The following is a 12,460-nucleotide window of genomic DNA, read 5'->3' as shown; positions in this document are numbered from 1 at the left end:
ATATAAAGTTAAAGGATGAAACAGCTGGATTTTATATAAAATTCTCCACTCGCCCTGGGAGCGGTCTTTGTCCTCCAAGTTCGGGTCCTCTACCAGAGGCCTGGGAGCTTGAGGATCCTGCGCAGTATCTTAGCTGTTCCCAGGACTGCGCTCTTCTGGACTGAGATCTTGGATGTTGTTCCTGGAATCTGCTGGAACCATTCTCCCAGTTTGGGGAGAGTGTTTCAATTAGATAAGATAAGATAGTGTTTATTTGTCACATGCACAGTTATACACAGTACAATGCACAGTGAAATGTATTTTGTACCTGCAACCATATATACACACACATATAAATAAGAAGAATAAAAATGAAAAAAAAGTAATTCACACTATACACTATACTCTATATACTATACACTATACACACTTTTATAAATTATAATATTTACATTGTGCAATAATGGTCCAGTTAGGGCTCAGAGTTGAGCAGACGGATGGCTTGTGGGTAAAAACTCTTCTTCAACCTTTCAGTCTTAGTCCTCAGGCAGCGGTAACGCCGGCCTGATGGGAGCAGGGAGAAGAGAGAGTGTCCGGGGTGGCTGGGCTGTTTTAGGATCTTCATGGCCCTCAGCCTGCACTGCTTGGTGTAAATGTCCTGCAGGTTGGGGAGGGTGGTTCTGATGGTCCGTTCAGCTGAACGAACCACCCTTTTTAGGGCCATGAAGTCCTGCTTGGTACAGTTTCCCATCCAGGTGGTGATGCTCCCACGCATGATGCTCTCGATGGTGCAGGTGTAAAAGTTCCTGAGCACCTTGAGTGGGAGCTTGAAGTCTCTCAGCCGCCTGAGGAGGTAGAGACGCTGTCTGGCCTTCTTCACAGTGATGTTTATGTGATGAGTCCAGGACAGGTCCTGTGAGATGGTCACTCCCAGGTATTTGAAAGTGTCCACTCTTTCCACCTCAGCACCACTGATGACAAGTGGATGGTAGTCCCTCTGCTGCTTCCTGCTGAAGTCCACGATCAGTTCCTTTGTTTTGCTGACGTTGAGCAGGAGGTGGTTCTCCTGGCACCAGTTCTCCAGGCGGGAGACCTCTCTCCTGTAGGCTGTCTCCTCATTGTGAGAGATTAGTCCCACAACAGCAGTGTCGTCAGCAAACTTGATGATGACGTTGGACTCTGACGTGGCCTCGCAGTCATGGGTGTACAGTGAGTACAGCAGAGGGCTGAGCACACAGCCTTGGGGGGATCCAGTGTTGAGGGTGAGGGAGGATGAGGTGAGGTGACCCACTCGTACCACCTGTGGTCTGCTGGTCAGGAAGCTGTGAACCCACCTGCACAGGGATGGGCCCAGGCCCAGGTCCAGCAGCTTAGAGACCAGCCTGGAGGGAACTATGGTGTTGAATGCTGAGCTGTAATCTACAAACAGCACTCTCACATAGTTCCCCTTACCAGTGTCTATGTGTGAAAGGGTCTTGTGGAGAAGGAAGGATATGGCGTCATCTGTGGATCTGTCTGGCAAACTGTAGTGGGTCGAGGGTGGTGGGCAGTGAGGAGGTGATGAATGTCTTGATGAGTCTTTCAAAACACTTCATCACCACAGAGGTGAGTGCTATGGGCCTGAAGTCATTGGGGCTGCTGGGGTGTGGTTTCTTTGGGACAGGGACTATGATGGACTTTTTAAAGCAGGTGGGAATCACACACAGTTTCAGTGAGAGGTTGAATATCAGTGTAAACACAGGTGCCAGCTGGTCAGCGCAGGTCTTAAGGACACGTCCACTAATACCGTCTGGTCCAGCCGCTTTCCTGGTGTTTACACGTCTAAACGCCCTCCTCACGTCGCGCTCCGTCACAGTGAGTGTCTCCGCCCCTCCGGCCGGGAGCGCAGCGGGCTGTCGGCTTCCCGACTCAAAGCGCGCAAAGAAGATGTTGAGTTCATCAGCCAGAGAAGCGTCGGCACTCACCGGGTGTGTGTGTGGTGCTTTGTAGTCCGTGATGGTGCGTAGTCCCTGCCACAGTCCCCTGGAGTCAGACTGTTGTAGTTGCTGTTCCAGTCTGCGGCCGTAGCGATGTTTAGCCTCTTTCACCGCTCTGCGGACGTTGTATGATGCAGCCTTGTATAGTCCTCCATGTTCCCAGAGGCGAGGCCGGAGTTGTAGGCAACGGTGCGGGACTACTGAGTGTTTCAATTACCACGAGGACCACTGTTACCATCACCGTCCACATCTTCTCTAGCTCTTCTCTGACCCCTTGGTATTTATCAAGCTTCTTGTGTTTCTTCTTCCTGATGTTCCTATTTCTTAATATTGCTACATCTGTCACTATGGCTTTCTTTCTCTGTTTTGCCACCACTACCATGTCTGGTTGGTTAGCCATCGCCAGTTTCTCTGTCTGGAAGTCCCACAGGGTCTTAGCTCGGTCATTCTCGACCACCGTTGGGGGCGTATCCCATTTTGACCTTGGGACAGGTCATACTCGGCACAGATGTTCCTGTATACTATGCCGGCCACTTGGTTATGGCATTCCATGTATGCCCTACATGCTAGCATCTTGCAGCCTGCTGTTATGTGCTGGATTGTCTCTGCACAGCCTGCATCTGGGGTCTTGGCTAGTGTGGTAGACTCCAGCCTCTATCGATCTTGAGCTTAGATCTTGTTCCTCTGCTGCCATCATTAGTGCCTCTGTGCTATGTTTGCAGTCCAGCTTTGTCCAGCCGTTGGTGGGAATTTTCTATATCAGACACTTCTTCTATCTGCCGGTAGTACATGCCTTCTATGATGATTCTTGTTCTTTCTCCTCTTCTTTCTTGGGTTTTTGCTGCCTGAGGTACTCACTAAGCACATGATCATTTGTGGCTGTCTTCCTGATGTATTTATGGATCTTTGTTGTTTCATCTAGTGGTTCTGACACTCACTAGTCCCCGGCCTCCTTCCTTCCACGTAGTGTACAGTCTCGGGGTGCTGGATTTGGGGTGAAACCCTCCATGCATGGTAAGGAGCTTTCTTGTCTTGACATCAGTGGCTTCTATTTCCTCCTTTGGCCAGCTTGTTATCCCAGCAGGATATCTGACAGCTGGCCAGGGGCGTAGGTGTATCTTATTCTTCCCATTCAGCTGACTCTTCATGACTTGCCTTACTCTCTGCAGGTACTTAGTGGTTGCAGCTTTCCTAGCGGCCTTTTCATGTTCCCATTTGCCTGTGCGATTCCAAGGTACTTGTAGCTATTTTCAATATCTGCAATGTTGCCTTCTGGTAGTGCAATCCCCTCAGGTCTGACTACCTTCCCTCTTTTTGTTACCATCCGACTACACTTCTCCAGTCCGAATGACATTCCAATGTCACTGTTGTAGATCCTAGTGGTGTGGATCAGTGAATCAATATTTTGTTCACTTCTGGCATACAGCTTGATGTCATCCATGTACAGGAGGTGGCTGATGTTTGCTCCATTTTGTAGTCGGTATCCATAGCCAGTCTTGTTGATGATCTGGCTGAGGGGGGGTTCAGGCCTATGCAGAATAACAGTGGGGACAGAGCATCTCCTTGGTAAACCCCGCACTTGATGGTGACTTGTGCAATTGGCTTGAAGTTGGCCTCTAGTGTTGCTCTCCACATTCGCATTGAGTTCTTGATGAAGGCTCTTAGGGTCCTGTTGATCTTGTATACTTTGAGGCATTCCAGGATCCATGTGTGTGGCACTGAATCATAGGCTTTCTTGTAATCAATCCAGGCGGTGCACAGGTTGGTCAGGCTAGTCTCACAGTCTCGAGTGACTGCTCCATCTACCAGTAGCTGGTGTTTTGCTCCCCTGGTATCTCTGCCAATTCCTTTCTGGGTCCCGCTCATGGATTGAGCCATGTCCCTGCTCATCTTAGCTGCTATGATGCCTGACAGGAGATTCCATGTTGTAGTGATGCAGATTATTGGCTGGTAGTTGGATGGGACCCGTTCTTTCTGGCGATCCTTGGAGATCAGGACTGCCTGGCCTTCAGTCAGCCATTCTGGGTGCATTTTAGCCTTCAGCAGCTGGTTCATTTGTGCTGCCAGGTGCTTGTGGAGTGCAGTTAGTTTCTTTAGCCAGTTGGTGTGAATCATGTCAAGGCCTGGTGCTGTCCAGCTCTTCATATTTGTGACTCTTTCCTGGAGGTCTGCCACTGTGATATTTGCTGGAGCAAAAGGGATTGGACAGGAAATTGGGGCAAGAGTGTTTGATAATGGTCTGGGTGGGCTTGAACGCAAAAGTTCAAACAGGTGATCTAACGCACAACCCGATACTAATTTTTGATGAGTTATAATACTCAAGTATTAGTACATTGTCTAATATTCTTTATATATGCACATATAATGGTAAGTTATGTATTCTGAAAATGGAATAATTATGCTGCCATTGTTTATCAGCTTTCCAGCAATATGTACTGTATCAGCTGGTATCTTAGCTGCATCTGCTCAGCTGTGCTGCTACTTTGCTACATTAATACATTTCAAACCATGAAGCCAAAACCACCTTACTGGCCAAACAATGTAATAAAACCACTTCTAAATTACCCACTGCGTCTTTTTCTGTATTCAGTTTTCATATCAGACAACTTGTAAGCTCAGACTGATTATCTGTGACAAATCTGTATCAGTTAATGATATCATCTTATTGAGAGACTTGAGACTATATCCTTGCAGGGTGTGAGGCGTCCTGGAGTCTTGAAATGACCTCCTGCAAAATTACATTTTATTTATAACAAAACATTATATTAAAAGTGATCAGTACCACCACCACATTTACCAATTAAATTCATACATCCAAAGCTGCACAGTATATAATGTCTCCTTTGATACGTTTTCATTTTTGTTCAGTTGGTCTTTTGTGCTCAGTTTAATATAAAGAAAGAAAAGACTAACAAAAGATTAAAAAAAAAGAAGAAGAATCAAACCAAGATGACGAATAGTCTCCTCCTATAATCTAGAGTGGTGGTAGAGTTTATCAGCGTGGCAGCAGAAGCTTCTCTGCTGGATATCCCTTCCTTCCTTTACCTCTCCCTCTCATTACCCGTCTCTTTTCCCCTTTTGTCATCCATCACTCCATTCTTCTGTTCAGCTTTCGTGTTTCAGCTCGTCCTGCCAGAGTCTCCCTCCTCACTTTTACAAAGGAATATTTGAACTCGGAATGCTGGAATGTGTATTCTTATTTTCAGCTCCGTGTGGTGAGATGCTTGTTTTATATTTTCGCAGTCTGCACTTAAAAATTATATAATGGTTTGATGCAGTAGATATTTCATGTAAATAAGATTTAAAACAGCAGTTTGAAGCCATTATAAGAATCCCTTAATGTTTCATGTAGGGAGGGTACAATATAAAAGTGTATGAAGTCCATACTTGAAGCAGGCAGCATTATAACCTAACCTGAAGGCATGAAGGCCGGGTGGCGAGAGGAATGTCTGACATGATCTCCTCCTCAGTCTCCTCATTCCAATTGCCTCTGGTGGATGTGCTTGCTGGACACTAGCCAGTGGCACTCGGCCTCATTGGAGAATGAAGGTTGTTTATTGTCCCGTGAGATGCTCTGTTCATGACGGCTGCTCAAGGTCGCGTGCTGCCATTTGCTGGTTCGCCAGCGGGAATGGGGGAAAAAAGAAGAGTGGTCAGTATTAGTGGTATTAGGATAAAGAAAAGGCACAGATGTGCTCATGCAAGTCTAATGTATGCTGTTGTGCTATAAAATGCAATTAAATAATGAAAACTCAAATGCATTTAGTTCACTGGATAATTTGATTACAATATTTATTTGTGCAGAAATAATTGGTTACTGTACAGAGGCATTCATGTATTGGGTTTAAAGAATTAAAGAAACACTTCACTGGTCTAGAGAGCATATTATTGCTCATGTTCACAGTGTTACTTTCCTTTTCTAAACTCATCTTTTACTACAAGTTCCCACTTAGTCATCCATATACACCACACAATATTACAGTATTTATTTAGAGATGCAATCCAGTTACATGATGATGGGACACCTTCATGTCTGTTGCAGCCCATCTTTGTGATTAGGGGTAATAAATATACAGGCATTCATGCATACAGGAACATTGCTGGAGGGTGAAGATGCAGATGGCTCAGTCAGCCGGTGCCAGCAAGAGGCTCGAGTTTGCTGCAACAGATCATTTTTAACATCAGCTAAAAAGCCGTTAAATGGCAGCATTCTCTCTGTCCAGATCCCAGCTGAATCTCTTTGTCACAGTCGGGACAGTTTCATGTTCAAAAGTGAAAAATTGTGGTGCAGACGGAGGAGATTTGAGCATGTGGACGGAGGTGGTTTAATATGGTTGCTGTCCGACTCCCAGGAGAGCAGTGTGGATGTGATTAGAGGACATGACTGAAGTGGTTTTTCCATTCCACCCATCCTTCCTCCCTCCATCATCCTGCTCAAAAGAAAATTATATTCTAATCCTTATCATTTATTAATGTGTGCTTTTTATCTGTGAGGAAAATGTCTGTGTGTGTGTGTGTGTGCACGCATAGGTTTATTTAATGTAAATGCAGGGTATCAGTGTTCATCTGTCATGGGGATTGCACTGAGGAGCGCATGTATTGTCATGTTAATGCTGAGCTACAAATTAAACCAAGACCTCTCAGGGTTTATTGAATTTAATGACCTCCAATTACGAATGCGTTGCTCACTGCTTTCTGGATGGTGTGTTGATTGATAGAAGAACTACCTCAATTTAAAAAAAAAAAAAAAAGGAAAAACAATTAAAAAAAAAAAAATTATATATATATTTTTTTGTGTGTGTGTCAAAAATCACAACAGGCAGCACGGTATTTAAAAATATGCAGGCAATATGGGTACAAATTGGAACGATACCACATAGAATGAGTGAATTTTCCAACCTGGCTGACTTTCATCAACATCACAGCAAGCTCGCTCTGTGTGTGTGTGTCTGTGAGTGTGTGTGTAAGCCAAAAATAAATGACTGGAAGAGTAGAATGAGGCTGCAGCACCAGGAACACTTTGAGGACTCCTCTGCTACTCTCTGTCGTTCTTTACTCTCTCTCTCTGTCTCTCTCGCTTTCCTACTAAGTCTCTCCATGCGTTTCCATGACAACCCAATGCAGGCATTTCATGACGACAATGTATGCATGTGTGCGCATGCATGTGTGCACATGCATGTGTGCACGCCTCTGTACTAGTGCAGTCCTCCTTGTAGACTAAATTGAAGCCATGCTTTACGGATGACTTATTTATCATAGGGCTCGTACTCTTTAAGGCTCGTTCCCAGTGAGTCTGATGAATAAGGCAGCTGTGGCACCATTTTCTACAGACTGTATTATTGGGGCTAGCTTCTGTCCTCACACATTCACATTCAGTGTATAAAGCTACTAAAAATATTTCCAAATGATAGGGCCCACTTTCTTTAGAATTATGAGTGTTGGTCAGCTGCTTGTGTGGCTCAGTACATTCAGCCTCTGCTCAAGTTTGATCACCAGGAAAGGCACAAGTGTTTATGCTGCCTGATTGGCAGGGTTTTAACAAAAAAAAAAAGCGGTGTGAAGTGTAACATATTATAAACAAAAATAGCCTTAATTTGAAGCATCTTCTTAAAAATTTTATCTACTTTTATATTATCTACTTTTTTTTCCAACTAGTTACATTTATGGCACTGCTAAAAATGTCATGAGCTTGTCACAGATCTCCAAGCTTGCCTCTGGTGCTGTGTGTGTGTGTGTGTGTGTGTGTGTGTGTGTGTGTGTGTGTGTGTGTGTGTGTGTGTGTGTGTGTGTGTGTGTGTGTGTGTGCGCGTGCGCGCATGTCATCCTGCATTGATTTACGAGGTCTAACAGGGTGGAGCAATTCACTCAGGGATTTAGAGGAAGCCATAACCGATATAGCCTTTCGGCTGAGTGGCCTCCTGAGCCGCTGTCCACGTAAAGGCAGCTCTCTGTGTTCTGTGGAGGCGGCAAAAACAACAGCTACTCCCCGAAGTCGCAGGACTAATAAAATTACTCCGCGGTCACAGCTTTCCGGGTGGGAGTTGCAACAAGGGAACTGCAAAGAAATGTAGTGGATTTATTAGATGTTAAATGCTAGAAAAATCTCTTTATTGCTGGTTCAGGATTGCACCAGTGGGACGGCGGCTAATTTCTCACTCAGGAGCTGCACCATTAAACCGGGACTCTGCAGTTATTACTGAAAAGGTTGACAGCCCCCCCCCCCCCCCCCCCCCCCCCCAGCCAGGTGCTGAAAATATTCCTCACAGATTTTGACCATATCAACAACAACCTGAACCTCTGACACAAGGCAGGATGGATCCATTCTTTCATGTTGTTTACGCCAATTTCTGTCCCTGCCATCCGAATGTCACAGCAGAAATAAATGGAGCCTCAGCAGACCAGGCAACGTTTTTTTCCCAATCTGCTATTGTACAGTTTTGGTGAGCCTGCGCAAATTGCAGCCTCAGTTTCCTCCGAGAGAACTGTCACTTACTGTAAACCCTAGAAATGTTTGTGTGGGAAAATCCCTGTAGAGCAGCACTTTCTAAAATACTCTTTCTTCCCCATTCTGATGCTCAGTTTGAACTTCAGCAGGTTGACCATGTTTATATGCATAAATGCATTGAGTTGCTGCCATGTGCTTGTCTGAGTTGTGCTGAACAGTGGCAGTTGAACAATGTAACTAATAAAGTGGCCAGTGAATCTATATTTGAATTTAAATTAACGTCACTCTTAATGCCATTTTATTTTTCTATAAGTGAAGTAGATTTTACCCCTAAAATACAATCATTCTGCTCAGATATGCCAAATGGTCACTGAGGAATTACAACGGATTAAGGATTTAGGAGCTGAATCAAAATAGAAGCATTTGTATTAATAAAAAAAAAAAAAGCAGCTGTTTGTGGTGGTCCAAGGTGAGTGCTGCTAGAAATTCTGTACTGCTGCTCATCTGATGTGTGAACGCGGTATGGTGAAAGCTGTCAAGTGGCTTGTGGTGCTGTGATGTCACCAATGCTAACAAAATTCCCTAAAAAGAAACAAAGCCTGCGAGCTAGTTCAGGCAGGTGACTTTAACAGCGCTGTGTTGTGTCTCTGTAACACACCTCGATCTCGTCACATCACGTATCAAATACATGCGAGACTCCAAATTGGTGATGGCTGCAACTATATTTTTTATTTATTTATTTTTTTATGTATCTCATCTTTGATGTAATCATGTGTTTTGTTTGATCTTAAGTTTTGGCTTTCTGTGAGTATTCTGTTTTTGCCTCTTTGATTTTAAAGGTTTCCATAAATTAGTTAATGTTGTTAGTTATTATTGCATTTTAATATAATAATATAATCAAATATTATCATTTTAAAAATATTGAGATCATGTGTCCTACTGCTGTCTTTCATAGATAAGTATCACTGTGGTTTGGCCTAGCCAAATAATTACTGGTTATATTATTTCAATAATGACTGTTTTTTGTTTTTAGAAATGTTTTTATTGAAGTTTCTTAGAATAAATCATAAATGCTTCAAATATAAAGTGGTGAAGGGCATTGATCCTTGTCTGACTCCCTGTTCCCCTCTCTCTCTCTCAGGGTTCATTTCCCGGGAACTTACACTTGGTTCTGGTGTTGCGTCCCACTACTTTGTTCCAGCGGACTCTGTCAGACTTCCTGTTCAAGTTCAACAAGGATGAGTTCAAAATGAAGGTATGACTAATACACTGCATCACTTTGTCTTTATGTAATGCATCCATTATGACTCACTGAAAGCATTATTTTAACCAGTATAGAGCTGTCGTCACTATCATCTCTTCCTTTTTTTGTCTGTATTTGTTATGATATAAATGAGTGATCGTATTTAATTTAATCAGCTTGTGTGTGTGTGTGTGTCTGTCAGGTGGTGATGCTGAGTTCTGTGACTGAGCTCCATGCGTATATCGATCCAGGACAACTAACCAAAGAGCTGGGAGGCACACAGGAATACTGCCATGACAGCTGGATCTCACACCGCACTGTATGTGCACACACATTATTTTATTTCTATTTCAGTCTATTTTCATTCTCACGTCTTCCTTCTTTGTGCATATATACTTGCGTGTCCTCCACAGGCCATTGAGGCCTTTGCCCTCATGGTGAAGACCACGGCTCAGACCCTGCAGGCGTTTGGCACAGAGCTCGCAGAGACCGAATTACCCAACGATGCGGAGGCCACCACCAACCTGCTGCAGACGCACACGCTGAAAAAGGATCAAATGAAGGTCAGAGATGCTTCTTCTCTCACCACAAAAATTTTTAGACATTTTTAAAAAGGTCTGGGTGTCTCTTTGAATTTCCAGGAGGACCTGCAGGTGGCGCAGTCTCAAGGACGACGCCTGCTGGAGTGCATCAATGAGCCCCTACAGACGGACCCTGAATACAACATGACTCACGATGAACTGGAAAACGTAGCTACTGTACAGAGGTAGAGGACTAGATTGAAGGATACAAAAATAGAGAATGAAGTTCCCCTTGCATGCATGAATAGATGTCCTCGCTCTTCCCCATCACTTCTCATTTCCCTCCTCCCCCTCAGACTCCTGGGTCAGCTGGACGAAACGGAGACGGCATTTGATGACTTCTGGGAGCGCCATCGCGCAAAGCTGGAGCAGTGTTTGCAGCTCCGCCATTTTGAGCAGCACTTCCGTGAAGTGAGTCAAGTTTAATCCTCTGATCTCGCATCCAAATGCGGAAAACGGTGCGCTAACAGTACCTGTGCTCCTCAGGTGCGTGGCCAGCTTGATGTGATGTTGGAGAGGTTGTCAGGCTTCTCGGAGGTCAGCGTAAACCCCGCCCACGCTGAGCACGTCCTCCGAGAGCTCAGCGGCCATGAGGACAAAGCCCGTGTAAGAACACACAATGGCAAACACACACACACACACACACACACACACACACACACACACACACACACACACACCCACCCACAATCTTGCTCACATGGTTCAAAAAGACATGCTCAACACTTACTGCTGATTATATAATCAATAACCTGCTCTGTCCACTGTTAGTGCAGAATATCAGAAAATTATTGTTATGCAGTGTGCCTGCTGGTCTGTATAGATCTTCAAAATGTTGATCCTAACTTATATTAAAGATATATTCTGATATTTAGAATCAGCGTCTTTGCTGTGTTTTAAAAGGATGTCCTGGACCTCGCCTTGTCCTTGGTCAGTGAAGGTGACAGGTTGATAGAAAACTCCCACTATGCTGAGGACTCCATCAGGCCAAAGTGTACCGAGCTGAGAGGAGTCTGTGAGGAGATCACCTCCACTCTGAGGAGCAAAAAGAGCTTCCTGCTCAGAGCTATGGAGCTCCACCACTCTCTGGATAAGGTAAGAGCGTGAGTAAGTCGTCCCTAATCATCCACCATACATCCACCATTTTCTCAGAAGTACTCAGAGGTATTTTCCCCAAAGGCATCACGGTGGTGTGAGGAAGGCATCTTCCTGTTGGCTAGCCAGCCAGTGGACCGCTGTCAGTCTCAGGATGGAGCAGAAGCAGCTCTACAAGAACTGGAGCGATACCTGGATACCGCGGCCCTGCACACCCTCACTGACCGCAGCGCCATCTGCTGCCAGTACGAGGCCGTGCTCAACTCTCAGCTCAGGGTCCGTGAGAAGATTTTCATATAAGTTTTTCTAATAATTTCATTAACTTTTAACGTGTAATATGTTGTGTTGAGCTGCAATGTTATCTGTCCTCCATCAGGACCAGATAGAGAGAGTTTTCCAGAAACAAAGCTCCGTCCAGGAGATGTTTGAGAAGAGACGCATCAGCCTGAAGAAGCTCGCCGCTAAACAGACTAGACCAGTCCAGCCGGTAGCGCCGAGACCTGAAGTCAAGTCTCCGCATTCTTCTCCCAGTAAGTATTGAGCGATTTGTAATCGATTTTGAGAAACAAGCGCCAAGAATTTAAATCAAACCATGGGACATCTTACTTGTTTAGTGGTTTGGTAGAATGAGATAGACACATTTAGACTTGGACTAATAAGTCACAAAAACATATTTCTCATGACCAGATCAAGAGAGAAAAGAGAGGAGATACTCTGCTGATAATGTCCTCTCCAAAAAGGTAAATTATGATCATTTCTAGGAATATTGTAAAATAGCTGCAAATGGCTGTAAACAATAAACATGTGCGGCTGCATCCTTTTTCAGGCAGAGTCTCCTGTACATAATGGTGGCACAAGACATGCTTCTCTTTCAGAAGAAGAAGAAAACCTGGCAGTGCTTCGGCGGTAAGGGGTCAAAGGTCACTCACAGAACCCTAGATAAGAAAGCAATTATTGACTAGTCATGCTGCTTTCTCTTTGTAGTCTATATCAATTTAAAGGTATAAATATGCTTTTTTTAAAAAACTTTTTTAATAAATAGGCTTCCAGATATTTCTGTGACTTGGGTCTCGAGCTGACTTAGAAAGCAAGGGCTACAATAAAACAGCAGCAGGCTATCAGCGATACAGTTGATGCTTAG

The 12,460-nt window shown here is 44.5% G+C and overlaps 1 protein-coding gene across 7 annotated transcripts in view; it reads left to right on the top strand.

Annotated features, from left to right (window-relative positions):
• mcf2la (mcf.2 cell line derived transforming sequence-like a) overlaps nt 1–12,460 on the top strand; it is a 50,864-nt gene that overhangs the window by 30,437 nt on the left and 7,967 nt on the right. For all 7 annotated transcript variants that reach the window (XM_030748913.1, XM_030748927.1, XM_030748919.1 and 4 more), the window contains 11 exons: nt 9,542–9,655; nt 9,846–9,962; nt 10,057–10,206; nt 10,285–10,409; nt 10,521–10,635; nt 10,711–10,830; nt 11,128–11,319; nt 11,404–11,595; nt 11,696–11,849; nt 12,007–12,059; nt 12,146–12,225. In XM_030748913.1, coding sequence (XP_030604773.1) covers nt 9,542–9,655; nt 9,846–9,962; nt 10,057–10,206; nt 10,285–10,409; nt 10,521–10,635; nt 10,711–10,830; nt 11,128–11,319; nt 11,404–11,595; nt 11,696–11,849; nt 12,007–12,059; nt 12,146–12,225 — 1,412 coding nt within the window. The remainder of the gene's footprint in view (nt 1–9,541; nt 9,656–9,845; nt 9,963–10,056; nt 10,207–10,284; nt 10,410–10,520; nt 10,636–10,710; nt 10,831–11,127; nt 11,320–11,403; nt 11,596–11,695; nt 11,850–12,006; nt 12,060–12,145; nt 12,226–12,460) is intronic.

This window comes from Archocentrus centrarchus, chromosome 2 (assembly GCF_007364275.1).
Source record: "Archocentrus centrarchus isolate MPI-CPG fArcCen1 chromosome 2, fArcCen1, whole genome shotgun sequence".
NCBI lineage: Eukaryota > Metazoa > Chordata > Actinopteri > Cichliformes > Cichlidae > Archocentrus > Archocentrus centrarchus.
Note: the sequence above shows the minus strand (reverse complement) of the source record. Positions and strands in the feature narration are given on the sequence as shown.